At 44.5% G+C, this 14,415-nt stretch overlaps 1 protein-coding gene across 2 annotated transcripts in view; it reads right to left on the minus strand.

Annotated features, from left to right (window-relative positions):
• Positions 1–14,415, minus strand: part of Axin1 (axin 1) — a 58,722-nt gene that overhangs the window by 11,350 nt on the left and 32,957 nt on the right. For both annotated transcript variants that reach the window (XM_028893317.2, XM_028893319.1), the window contains exons 3-5: positions 9,469–9,609; positions 2,604–2,700; positions 405–542 (exon numbers count right to left, since the gene is read on the minus strand). In XM_028893317.2, coding sequence (XP_028749150.1) covers positions 405–542; positions 2,604–2,700; positions 9,469–9,609 — 376 coding nt within the window. The remainder of the gene's footprint in view (positions 1–404; positions 543–2,603; positions 2,701–9,468; positions 9,610–14,415) is intronic.

The raw sequence follows: 14,415 nt of genomic DNA on the forward strand, positions 1-14,415 counted from the left end.
TCAAAAAAACCATACCAACCAAACAAAACAGTGGTTTCTCAATGAACCAAAATGAGCTCCAAGGGAGCCATTATAGCGACTATAGTCTGTAGTGTTCCCTAAGCGAGTAGAAGCCTGACCTGTGCCTTAGCTCAGTTCCTGCCACCTGCCAAGGTTAGCCACACAGCCATTTTGTCAGCTTCCTCCCAGGCATCTGCTGGCAGGAAAAGGGGATGGGGGATGCACTAGGCTCAGTTAGCAGCAAAACAGAGAGGAAGAAGGTACTGAACAGAAGGGCAGGTGGAACACAGAAACACAGTGACAAGCGGGCCGAGTCAGAATGGAGGCTACCCTAAATGCAGGACTTCCACGCCATAGCAAACAGTGGCCTAGACATGGTCCTAGCATATAGTCAGTTCACTTACCATCCGTACACGCTTCAGCCGTTCCTCCAGCTTCTCTTCAGCCTCTCGAGTGCGCTGGACAGCCTCTAAACGGTGAATAAGCTCTTCAGCAAATTTCTGTGGTTCTACCCGGATCTCCTTTGGCATTCGGTAAGTGCGCTGGAGAGAGACGCCGCAGTCAGTAGAGCTGCCTCACAGGCCATTCCTGCACCCTTTACAGAGCAGCATGGTGACAGCCTTCTAGTGAGAGGATGTAACAGGAAACCTCGATCGTACGATTTTAAAGTTTCATACATTTGTTTGTCTGAGTCCGTGTGCACGCACATGGTGGATATGTGCACCATGGCACATATGTAAAGATCAGAGGACAACTTGCAGGAGCTGGTTCTGTTCTCCCCTTTTACCAGGTAGGTTCTAGAGATAGAACGCAGGTCAAGTTTGGAGGCAGGTTTATTTATTCACTAAGTAACCTTGCTGGTTACAGCTGTTTTAAAGCAGGTGTTTATGGTTTCCTTTTAATGGGACACTAGCAACCTCACTGACTCCCTTTTCTCCTTCCCTGAGCACTGACTTGAAGATGTGGACTTCTCTCTAGCCACTCACAACTCTATTACTGGGGAGCTGGGCAGGGTCCTGGTATGCACAGGCTGTGGCACCCCTGACTGAATGTGTGTACATGCACCCAGACAGACGGTGGTCAGTACCTTGGCCAACATGCTCTACACTGAATACTCCCAACTTGTCCCGACCACCCTCCCCCAAGACAAATTTCTCTGTGTAGTTTTGGTGCTGGTCCTGGATCTCACTCTGTAGACCAGGATGACCTTGAACTCACAAAGACCTGCCTGGCTCTGCCTCCCAAGTGCTGGGACTAAAGGCGTGTGCCACCACTGCCCGGCCTACTCCTAACTTGTCAGAGAAACATTCATGACATAAGGTGGGGAATGCCTGAGGCTCAGTGCAAACAGCACTAGGAACACAGAATCAAGAGTTGTAAGCACAGCATCAGCCACTAGAAACTCCTAGGATGGACTTGTGGTCCTGAAGTAGCCTAACCCACAGCATTCCCAAGGCTTACACCTGTTCGAAGCTCCTGAATAGAGCAGTGCCTGGTGCTGATGTATGGCTGAGCGTAATCAGGGTAGGATTGTACTCAGGAGGGTTGGGACTCTAGGCTCTGTTACACAATGGAAGACACAAAATGCATGATATACAGAATAAACATGATTTTCCAACCATAGATGTATCTTTCCTAATGTGGGAATTAAAGGTTCAGTCAAAAAGTTAAGAGACTCCAACTAAGAAATTCTGATGAGGCTGGTCATGACAGTGCATACCTTTATCCCAGCACCCAGGTGGTAGAGACAGTCGGATCTATGTGAGTTCAGGGTCACTCTGGTCTACACCACAGTGAGCTAAAGGTAAACCAGAGCTACATAGTTGCCGTCTCAAAATAACAATAAAACAAATCAAAAGAAATGCTGATGCCCGTGTGATGTTCTGAAGCACCCATCCTCCCTACACAGGCACGGGTGGAGGGTAGAGGACAACACAAGCTCCCCTAGAAGTCTTTCTGCCCAAAGCCTGTGTGCCAGAAGGAATGATAATTGTTCATGTGTCACCTTTGGTCACTGCACATAGGGAGAGCTATCAATCCTTGCTCAAACATGGAGTCAACAAAACCTTGTATTCCAGGCTCAGGAATAGCTACTGTTATTACCCAAGAGGCAAAGTTGAGGCAGCTTCTGAGCCAAGATGGTCACATGGCAGCACCCATTGCTCAGCCACAAAAAATGACAAGTTCCTTGAATCTCTTGAGTAGTAAAGCATGTGAATGGATATCTAACCATACCCTAGGGTCAGGTGACTTGCAATGTCCAGAGCTGATTCAAAGTCGAAATCCATCATCTCAGAACTACTTTCCATCCACAGGGAAACCATGCAGTGAAGGGAGGGTGCTACCTGGAGGACACTTCCTGTTACTGAGCTTAGGAAGCCTAGGCTTGGGAGCTATCTCTAGACTAGCTACTGTGATGGTTATCTCTTACCCCAACATCACTCAGACTGTCTGCTGTGCCCAGTGGTAAGCTGTGGTCCTAGAAAGCCCACCAAAATGCCTCTCCACTGACTGGTGCCGTGGTGGCCAACTCCGTGTAGAAAAGCAGTTAGGCACACCTGGAGAGAAGGCTCGGTGGGCGCTGCAGAATGGGTGGTACTTACAGGAATGTGAGGTAGAGGCACCCGCCCGTTGACTTGGACACTCTCCTGCATCTCCCTTCGGTGCTGCTTACGGATCCTGTATGGAGGAATTCCATCCCTGAATAGACAAAAAATATAGCCATGAGCTCATGCAGAAAATAAGGTACAGCAGAACACCATACACTTTTCAGCCCATGGTCATTACTGATAGCAACGATATCCATATCGTATCATCTCATGTGCCTGTGTACCTGGGACTACATATGCACAGGCACAGATTACTTACATGCACTTCATGACACACACACAAAACTCATATATGATAACAAAGCCCAGGATCTCAGCCATGGAATGTTCTTCCAGTTACTACTTATTCAACATTTCAACAAAGATCAGCTGCCCTTAATTTATGTATCTCTGAGTCTACAAAGTCTGAAAGTTTGATCATTTTCACATTAGAAGAATTTTTATTACACACACACACACCCACACACACACACACACACCATGTATATAGTTTGTGCATGTATATGGATGAGTACATGTGCCACAGCACATATGTGGAGGCCAGAGGACAACTTCTACCACGTAAATTCTGGGGACTGAACTCAGGCCACTGTGAGTCTTTTAGAAGAGTGAAACAAACATGTAAGGCAAACTAAAACCAGCCTTTGGTAGCTATAAATCCAAGGACTAAGGTCACTAAAAGGCCAGGCGCTTTCTTGCTCATTCAAGATAGATGCCATATCCAACACCTTGTGAAACTGCCCAGCCTCCATCCCATGGTTCTGGAAGCTGTTCTAGGAATCAATCACGGCAGCAAATGGAACTAGCAACTGAGAAAAGCCAGGCTGACTAATGAAAGTGCTGGGTCCTCTCACTACAGCTCTCTAGTTACATGAAAACAGGTGTGTGTGTGGGGGGGGGGGGGGGACTGCAATCTCCATGCCGAATGGGATGTGTTTTTAAATTACCTTGCTAATCAAAGAGTCCACACAGGGCAATTAAGGTGTGTGGTCTCTGTACCCTGCCCCTCTGGAGGAGATAGGAAGCACCAAGGACAGTGGAACCCCAACTGTCCTCCTTGGCAGGAGGAAAAGACAGCCCCAATCAGGGGAGGATTGCCCTGGCAACCTGCCCAGGTGCGTGGTGTGCCTGGGCAAGAGGGTAGTATTACCGTGTTTTTCCTTTTATAAATGCAAAGGGGACATAGAGGATAGAGGAATGGGAATTTAAAATGCATATGACTTGGGTTCCCGGGCACTCAAGATAGTAGGTGGCCTAAAGCCAACAGCTGAAACATATTTTTTTTCTATACTTAGACAAACACTTTAAAATCCCCAGCCTCTGGGGCTTAGACTTGTCCTTAAAATCTACATTTAAGGATAGGTGGCATACTAGGAAACACCTTGTTGAACAGTTGTGTGATCCAACTGTGGCTCCAATGTGAGAAACTCGTGAGCTACACCAGCAGATACAGTGTGAAGTATCATTTCATTTTTTGCCTCAGATGTATGTTCAAATATATGTGGTAGTTTTGTATCCCAAATTCTTAAGTCTCCCAATAAAATCTAAGATGAACAGATTGTCAAAGAAAAACTGCCTATGCTTGGGGCTGTGGACATAGCTCAGTTGACAGTGCTTGCCTAGCATGTACAAAGCCATGGGTCTAACCCAGCACTGCATTAACTGGGTAGAGTGGTACATACCTATAACCTTGGCCAGCCTTGTTTACATAAGGCTCTATCTTACCCTAAAACAAAACCATCTACATGTATTTTAAGTTTCTCTGTTTGGATAATGTGTCATTTTCTTAAGAAAATATTCAGAGGTTGCAAAAAAAAAAAACTATGGTGGAGGTTAAGCCTCATCAATTCTATGGGATGAGGAGGATCAGTTGCTACAGATACAGATACAGCCTGCTGTCTTTTTCTGATGAGGCTGTGACTGGCAACCACTCTGAAAATGAGATGTCACAAAGAATTCTAGGAACTTTAAAAAAGCGTTGCTGAAAATGCCAACATTCAAAGATTCAAAACTAAAGCAAGCCAAGTGTGGTGGCACACCCCTTTAATCCTAGCACTAAGGAGGCAGAGGCAGGTGGATCTCTAAATTCAAAGCCAGCTTGGTCTATATAGTGAGTTCCGGGTCAGCAAGGGCTATAGAGTAAGACCCAGTCTCAAAATTAATTAATTAAAAGAGAACAAAACGAGACATCCCTCAGATATAACAAAACCCAAAGAGACAAAGGCCATCTGGTGTCACTACCACATGATTATTAGAGTAGAAAAGCGAAAACAGCCCAACATATATGCCCCCACGGCACTGGCCAAATTGGGTTCTGAGCAGCAGGAGATGGCATACTCTATTTTTAAAAGTCAAGTGTTGGAAGAATGTTTAAGGGCAGGCAGATGAAAAGAACCAGCTACAAAACTGGTACAAGCTGGGGGTGGTGGCTCATGCCTTTAATCCCAGCACTCAGGAGGCCGAGGCAGGCAGATCTTGGTGAGGCCAGCCTGGGCTACATAGTGAGTTCCAGGATAGCTAGGGCCATATAGAAAGACCTGGTCTCCAAAAAACAAAACAAACAACTACAAACAGGAACATAAAGAGGAACCATCCTCTAAAACTACATTCAATTAAGTGTGGTGAGAGGGAGATGGAGGAGAGTGCTTGGCAAGTGGTTCAGCTGGGCTGACAGAGAAGCTGGTGTGGACATGGAAGGAGGGAACAGAATCAGGATGAAACATCTCAGTCCTGGACAAACGGGCTTCCAAAATACTGCTCCTGCTGGCTGAATCTCTGGCTCTGTCCTTCTGACCTGGAACTGCTATACCTCACAGCCTGATTGGTTAGCTGAGATGTTAATTCGGCTTCTAGAGTGAGTCTTAAAAATTACTACAGACTTCTTGAATAAAGACAGAATTTCCAACAGCAAAATTTCAAACTTCTAGCCTTTCCAATTTATTTATTTTTATTTTACATGCATTGGTATTTTACATGTATTGGTGTTTTGCCTGCATGTATGTCTGTGGGAGGATGCAGGATCCCCTGGAACTGGAGTTACAGACAGTTGTGAGCTGTCATGTGGGTGCTGGGAATTGAACCTGGGGTCACTGGAAGAGGAGCAGGTGCTCTTAACCACTCAGCCATCTCTCCAGCCCCTAGCTTTATTTTCTTGTAAATGCTCTACCTTCCTAAAATAGTATCATGTGCTTCAACTTTCTTTTTCCCAACACAGGGTTTCTCTGTGTAGCCCTGCCTCTGCCTCCCTAGTGCTGGGATTAAAGGCATGTACTACCACGGTCCCAGCTCAAACTTGTTTGTAATTGCTGAGTTAATTATCAATTAATATGACTGTAGCTAAACCATATTTTTAAAATAATGCCTGTAACAAATACTTTAGCAAGGTCAGTGTGGAATTTACTCATTTAACAGGTATTAAGCCCCTCATTAATAGGCATGATTTTGGACACAGCAGTGAACAATAATAGCAAAAATAATTCTTTAATAAGCTTGTTTTAAAAAAAATAAATAAGCTTACTTTTTAAAATACATGGTTGCTTTAAAAATATGTTACTTAAAAAGAAATTACATTCTAGGGTTGGTCAGTTAGCATGCAATTAGAAAGGCCACGGTCCCAAAGCAGCTATAATAAGTGCTTTGAAAGCTATTCCTTGTAGCCTTAAGACTTTTCTATAGGCTGGGCGGTGGTGGCGCACGCCTTTAATCCCAGCACTCCAGAGGCAGAGCCAGGTGGATCTTTGTGAGTTCGAGGCCAGCCTGGTCTACAGAGTGAGATCCAGGAAATGCGCAAAGCTACACAGAGAAACCCTGTCTCAAAAAAAAAAAGACTTTTTATATAATCAGTAATTAGAAACTGGCTCCAGTGGGTGATAGTGCACACCTTTAATCCTAGTACTCAGGAGGGAGAGGCAGGCAGATCTCTGAGAGGCCAGACTGGTCTACAGAGTGAGCTCCAGGACAGCCAGGGCTAACAGAAAAAATGGCTCCTGTTGGTATCAGTGTTACTCAATATCTGTGAACTGTCTAAAATATTTAGGGACTATTCTCCTCCTTTATAATTAAGCCATTCCATTTGGTAACCTGCTAACGGTTGTGTCTTCAAGATAGTGGTGCATATGTTTAAACAGATTTTTTTTTTTAGTAAAAAGTGATTGAAGCATCTAGATTAGAACACAGGAATGAGATGACACTGTAACCACATTATGTGATGTGGTGCTTACTAAGTTTCTCTAAAAAACGCTAACTTATATCAATGAAAATAAAAAGCAAAACCACAACTACACAAAAAAGAGTGGTTTAGATCCATCAGTGGGGAGCTGGCTCAGTTTGCTACAACAACATAATTCCCCGGCATCTACTTACAAGACAAAACAAAACTGGGCTCGGTGGTGTATGCCTATAATCCTAGCACTGGAAAGTCCCTGGTGCTCAATGGTCAGTGACCTCCTGGTTCAGTGTAAGATTGCTCAGTGGCTAGAGGCCCCTTGGAGTAAAACAGGTGTGCAGGCTTGATGATCTAAATTCAATCCCTGACCTACAAGGTAACAGGAGAAAACCAACACTCTACAGTTGCCCTCTGACCTCTACCTGTGAAATAGCACACACACAATATAATAATTTTTTTTTTTTAATTTTAGGGAGCTGTGGAGTCAGCCCTGTGGTTAAGAGCACTTATTCTTCTAGAGGACCGACAATCCACACAGTAGCTCAAAAACGACTATAACTCGAGGTCTAGGGGATCTGACACCCTCATCTGCTCTCCAGGGCAACACACACACACACACACACACACACACACACACACACACACACACACACACGGTACAAATACATACATTCAAGCTAGGCAGTGGTAGCGCATGCCTTAATTCTAGGACAGAGGCAGGCAGATCTCTGTGAGTTCAAGGGCAGCCTGGTCTACAAATCGAGTTCTAGGACAGCCAGAGCTGTTACACAGAGAAACCAACCCTGTCTCGAAAAACCAAAACATCAAAAAACCCAAAAAAACAAAAACAAAAAACAAACAAACAAAAAACCCAACCAACCAACCAAATGAACAAACAAAACAAAAACCCTAACACACCCCCCAAAAAAAAACCCAAAAGAGAAAACAACAAAAACCAACGCCCCCACCCCCGGAAAAAAAACAAAACACACAGGTAAAACATATAAAACAATGTGTGTGTGTGTGTGTGTGTGTGTGTGTGTGTGTGTGTATGTATGTATGTATGTATGTATGTATGTATTCATTCATTTATTTATTTTGAGACAGGGTTTCTCTGTGTGGCTTTGGTGCCTTTCCTGGAACTCACTCTGTAGCCCAGGCTGGCCTCGAACTCAGAGATCCACCTGCCTCTGCCTCCCGAGTGCTGGGATTAAAGGCGTGCGCCACCACTGCCCGGCTTATTTTTTCTTGTTTAAAGACAAGGTCTCATTATGTATCTCTGGTTGTCCTGGAACTCGCTCTGTAGATCAGGCTGGCCTCAAACTCACAGAGATCCACCTGCTTCTGCCTCCCAGGGGCTAGGATTAAAGGAGTGTGCCACTACACCTGGATGAAATAAATATATTTTTTTAATTTTAAATAAGGAGGAGAGCAACAATAGAAAACACCCAGTATTGACCTCTGGCTTCTACACACACACACATCCCAGATCCACCAGTGGGGAGCTCTCTTCACCAATTTCCCAGATTTTCACTTTTCAAAGAGACACACAGGCAGGGCAGAACTGGTGAGCTGGACCAAGAATCCTGCTGGGGATCCTGTGCAATCATGAAATAAGAGACTTATAGGGGCAATTAGGATTGTTCTGGTCACTGGTAATGAGCAAAGACTCACTTCAACACTAGGCTGCTTTTAAAGGAAGCTCCAGGCGTGGGGGTAAACTCAGACTAAGCATGACTAAGAACTCAAAAAAAACTCCAGGCTGGTCAATTCAACAAAATGTTTTATGCCATTCAATTACAATTATTTAATATGCACCTGAGTTCCAAAAAGCCACTGGCAGGAGGTGGTTCGTGGGACAGATTCACTCCCACAAGAGCTTCTAGGAATGTGATTACATCAAACAAAACAAGCTCCTAATTGAGATCACAGTATCAGGGAAGTGGAGGCTCAGATCTGCCTCCATGGCTTGGAATTTAGGCACTCAGGGAACTGGTCTTAGCACAGAACCCAGGCTCCCTGGCTCCCCAGGGATACTCATGATATATCAAGATTCTGTATTATAAAAAGGTTCAGGGCAGAACAACATGGGCAAGAAACACATTTATGCAGTCTGATGGACTGTCTCCTGCCCTGCCCTGGAGAGAAGACTGCCTGTCTGACTATTCCCTGTGCCTGTCTTCCCAGTGAAACCCATCCTCTGTGGTTAGGAGAAAATGAACCTCCAGTTTCTGGCTAGTAGCTCTAACTCTTGAGTCCTCTGCTCTAAAAAGCTGCAGATAATCTTGGCCTCCAAGAGAAGGAGCTAACGCAAACGTCAACTCTAGCTTGGATTCTGTTCCAGGATTTTTAAACAATTTTGCTGTTGTGCTAGGAACTAAAACCAGGGCCTTCACTCAATTATACCTTGGCCCTTGGGCTAGGTTTTGAAGGATATCGTAACTCAAGGGCAGTCAGACCTCTTTCTTTAGGGTTTTTGTTTTGACAGTCTCATTCTATAGACCAGGCTGGCGTGGTATTCACGGCAATTCATCTGCTTCAGCTTCGTAGGTGCTGGGCTTACAAATATATGCATGCTACCATGCCCAGCTTTGTTTTTGTTCCTTAGGACAGTCAGGTCAAGCATTAAGAGAATCAGCCAGTAAGGACCAGCAAAAAGCACCAAAGCATACAGCCAGCAAGCATGGGACTTACACACTACTGTCCGTAAGGGATAGGGTGTCAGCATCACTGGACAGGCTCTGCTGTTCACTGTCATTGGCGCTGGTGGCTGGGGCCAGGGCATAGCCAGAGTTGACATAGTAAGGGTTGACGGGCTCCCTCCAAGATCCATACCTGTGAATAAGAAAAGCTCATGAGTGGCAGCAATATTCTCCTATTTTAATATACACTGTTAGAGTTATCTGGATAATCACAGGAGAAATTCAGAGAAAAACAGAGCAGAAAAGTCATGTGTCTCCATCTCCTTGCTCCTCTCCTCATTCCATTCTTCCCAGTTTGAAGGGAAAGAATTAAAGAGGGTCTAAGCTCTGGGCATCTTTCCAGATGTTTCCTACTTTTTTGAAAGGCATTTAAGCATACATACATAGAGTATCATTTAGGAAGCAGACAATGCTCCATCTTTCTCCTGAAGAGCACCAATAGAAAGGATTCATGATCCTTGTTACAGCTACAAAGTAACCCACTTCTGGCCCAACCCAATAGGTATTTCTGGAGCAGCCAGCCAGAGCCACCAGGACTCTAACTCAGGTTCCTGGGCTCCAGGCATCATGATACCCCATGGACATAACACACAGATGAAATCTGCTGCTGGGTAGGTATGGGGAGGTAGGTTAAAGCCCCACTACTAGGAGTAACAGAGTCCAGTTGTTGCTATACAATTGCCCAAAAACCAAGATCCTTAATCTGTATTTTTTCTAAGGGCACTTTTGGGAATTTGTCCTTTGTTTTTCCCTTCATCTCTTTATAGCATTTGGTCCTTGCCTACTAGGTGATTATAAATTTATACAAGTTTTCAAATTAAAAAAAAAAAAAGTATTTTAGCTGGGCAGAGTGACATGTGCCTTTAAACCCAGAACTCGGGAGGCAGAAGTGGACTTCTTCTGAGTCTGGAGCCAGCCTGGTCAACACAGTGAGCTTCTTGCCAGCCAGGGCTACAAAGAAAGACTCTGTCTCAAAACAAAAGATTGCTGAGTGATGGTTCCGCACCCCTTTTATCCAAGTACTTGGGAGGCAGAGATTGGTGGATCTCTATGAGTTCAAGGCCAGCCTGGTCTACAGAGCTAGTTCCAGAATAGCCAGGGTTACACAGAGAAACCCTGTTTCAAAAAACAGAAACAAACAAAAAATATTTATGTGTATGAGTGTTTGGCCTACATGCATGTAAGTGTACTACTATATGCATGTCTGGTGCCCATGAAAGCCAGAGGAGGGCACTGGATCTCCTGGAGCTGGAGTTATAGACAGTTGTGAGTTGATGTTTAGGTGCTAGGAATGGAACCAGGGTCCTCTGCAATGGCAGCTAGTGCTCTTAACCACTGAACCATCTCTCTAGCCCTCCAAATATTTTACTATTAATATACATATATATTAGTGTCTAGCTATATAATATATTTATGCAAAATATTTTCTTCTTAAACATTTTCTTTTTTCAAAAAATAATTTATTTTATGTGCACTGATGTTTTGTCTGCATGTATATCTGTGTGAGGATGTAGGATTCCCTGGAACTGGAGTTATAGACAATTGTGAGCTGCCATGTGGGTGCTGGGAATTGAACTCAGGTCCTCTGGAAGAAGAGCCAGTGTTCTTAACTGTTGAGACATCTCTCCAGCCCAAATATACTTTTTCTTACATTCAAGACCCTTTTTGTTCTGATCCCTTGAATGCATGATCCTGCCTCAGTCTTCCTGAGTAGTTGGGATAATAGGACTGTACCACCGTACCTGGTCCCTTATAACTTTTTGTATTGTGCACAGACAGACCTTTTCATTTTAGGTTATAAACATTTTGTTCCATTAAAAGATTTTTTTTGGGGCAGAGATTTAGCTCTGGCTGGTCTTGAACTTGCAGTGATCTCGCCTCTGCTTTCCCAAGTACAGGATTTATCATACCCAGCTTCCATAATTTTCTGCTAGTGGTTTTTTTTGTTTGTTTGTTTTTGTTTTTTTGTTTTTCGAGACAGGGTTTCTCTGTGTAGCTTTGCGCCTTTCCTGGAACTCGCTTTGTAGACCAAACTGGCCTCGAACTCACAGAGATCCGCCTGGCTCTGCCTCCCGAGTGCTGGGATTAAAGGCGTGCGCCACCACTGCCCGGCTCTGCCTGTGTTTTAAGGACAGTCTCACTATGTAGTTCAGGTTGGCCTCAAATTCACATTCCTACCGCCTTAGCGCCTCAAACTCTGGGATTACATCTGTGTGTTACCACCCAGGCTTCAGGTGTGTGTGTGTGTGTGTGTGTGTGTGTGTGTGTGTGTGTGTGTGTGTGTGTGTTTACACGTTTATGTAGGTGCAAGTGGAAGCCAGAGGTCAACCTTGAGGGTGTTCTTCAGGAGACTATCCATCTTATTTTTTGAGACAGGGTTTCTCATTGGAACCTGAGGCTTGATGATAAGGCTAGGCTAGCTAGTCAGCCAGTCCCAAGGATCCTGTCTCCAACTCTCCAGTGTTGATTATTACATCTGGCTTTTTATATGTACGCTGGGAATCAAACTCAGGGCCTCAAACTTTCATGACAAACTCCCTGGCTTTCCCTTTCATGAGAACCTCCCTGGCTTCTAACAGTTGTTTTAATTTTTTGATCTTTATCTGAATTGGATATATATACACACATAAAATCTAGCTGATCCCCTGACCCACAATGGACAGCCAGTTGTTAGCACTAAACACTACATAATCGGTGGTTTAAATGCTACTCTTGGCCACATCCTCACCTCACTTTTAACACAGGGAATCTGGAGTCTACACTGCTGTGCTGAGGGACAACCCTGTAGCAGTTGTACATCTGTAGCAGTGATTCTTCTCCACCTGTGGGTGGTAATCCCTTTGGGGGTCAAATGACCCTTCCACAGGGGTCCCCTACCAGATATCCTGCCTATCAGATATTTACATCCAACTCCTAATAGTAGCAAAATTGCAGTTATGAAGTAGCAATGAAAATAATTTTATGGATGGGGTCACACCATGAGGAACTGTATTAAAGGGTGGCAGCATCAGGAAGGCTGAGAACCATGGGTCTGTAGGATCTCTCCTGCCAATTCTCTTCTCTAAAGATGGCTCTCAGCTGAGCATGGTGGTGAACCCCTTTAACTTCAGCATATGGGAGGCAAAGGTGAATTCTAGGTCTATATAGAGCTGTGGTTCTCACCTTCCTAACGCTGCAACCCTTTAATAAAGTTCCTCATGTTGTGGTGACCCCTAACCATAAAATTACTTTCATTGTTACTCACAACTGTAATTTTGCTACTGTTATGAATCGTAATGTAAATATTTTTGGAGACAGAAGTTTGTCAAATGGGTCGCAACCCACAGGTTGAGAACCACCGAGAGAGTGCCAGGCCACCAGTGCTTTACAGTGATGGCCCCCAATAGCACTACTACAGCACCTAACGTCAGTAATTTAGGAAATAACAAGGATGGGGCCATTTGAGAGGTTCAGCTGTTTGAACCCTGGATCGTAGGGTGAGAGCCCTTCCCATTGAGCAATAAGCCTCAGACTGTGCTTGACTGCCAAGGACTCTGGACCATACACTTGGTGTAGGAGAAGGAAAACCAAAATCAATTCTAAGGAAAAGGCCTCCTTTTGGACATCCATGTACCAGGTGAACAGAAACTTACAGAAAATTCTAACTCCATCAATTGTGCAAGGGCCCTTCAACAAGATGTGACTGGGTGGGCATCTCAGAATCCCAAACTATTTCCCCCTAGGATATGTGGGCTATCAGCTGGGCCTGACAGCCAGCATTCGACCTTAAAAGGCACACCTTGATCCTTTGCCTTTGCACTTCAGAAGGCCCAGCATCTAAACTCAGAAAGGAAGGAAAGAGCAGTGCATCCCAACACCCTTCTCATTACTGAAGTGCAAGGATACACAGGAGGGAACCACAGTGGTGGGAAAATGAAGCCATTGGTCAGACAGCATTCTGACTACACACTGCAGCCCCAGATTATTTGCACTGGGCACTAATGGGTCATGGCTGGTCAGGGAAAGGCAAGACCAGCAACTTCAACCTGGGGTGTATGCTAATTGCCAAGAGGCTGCCAGTTGCTTGGAATCAGCACCAAGTATCTGTCATGATATCTGGGTCAGTCCCTTACCCCCATATGTGACTGTGGGTCAGTCTAAGACTTTATGCTCTTTGCTGAAGTGTGCAGAAACATTTTTTTCAAAACACTATTATCCTCCAAGTTTAAAATCAGCACAGTTATGTCAACCAACACTGTCACTACCACACAACCACAGAAGTAGAACTCAGAATGTTGCTTAATAATAAATTATTCTTGAATTTGGCTGTAACTACTAAGAATATAAGCCACATGGTGGGACATGACTGTAATGCAAGTCAAGAAAAGGGTGATATAGGAGAATTACTACAAATTGAGGGAGACCTGCATGGTCTATATTCAGAGTTCCAGGCTAGCCAGAATAAATAATGAGACCCTGTCTTTAAAAAAAGAAAAGTATGCAAGGCAGTGGTGGCACACACTTTTAATCCTAGCACTTGGAGGCAAAGGCAAGCAGATCTCTGTGAGTTTGAGGCCAGTCTGGTCTACAGAATGAGTTCCAGGACAGGCTCCAAAGCAGCACAGAGAAATTCTGTCTCTAAAAGCAAACGGGGGGGGGGGGGGGGGAGGAGAGAGAGAGAGAGAGAGAGAAGAAAAAGAAAAAAAGTATAAGGAAAAAAAGATTAAATTTTAAACTTCTTTGCTTTCTAATTTGGTCTGTCAACACTGTCCTGTTCAATAACAGCCACATCCAACAGTCCAGCAGGGTGGAGAACTCCTGAGCATACTCAACTGCCTCCCATCCCACTCCACAGCCTAGTGTACGTCCTCCCGACCTCCCTCCCCTTTCCGCAGTCCAGTGTGTGTATTTTACATATGTGGTAAGTCTGTGTTATACACAATTCAATGAACAACATGTC

This window comes from Peromyscus leucopus, chromosome 8b (assembly GCF_004664715.2).
Source record: "Peromyscus leucopus breed LL Stock chromosome 8b, UCI_PerLeu_2.1, whole genome shotgun sequence".
Taxonomy (NCBI): domain Eukaryota; kingdom Metazoa; phylum Chordata; class Mammalia; order Rodentia; family Cricetidae; genus Peromyscus; species Peromyscus leucopus.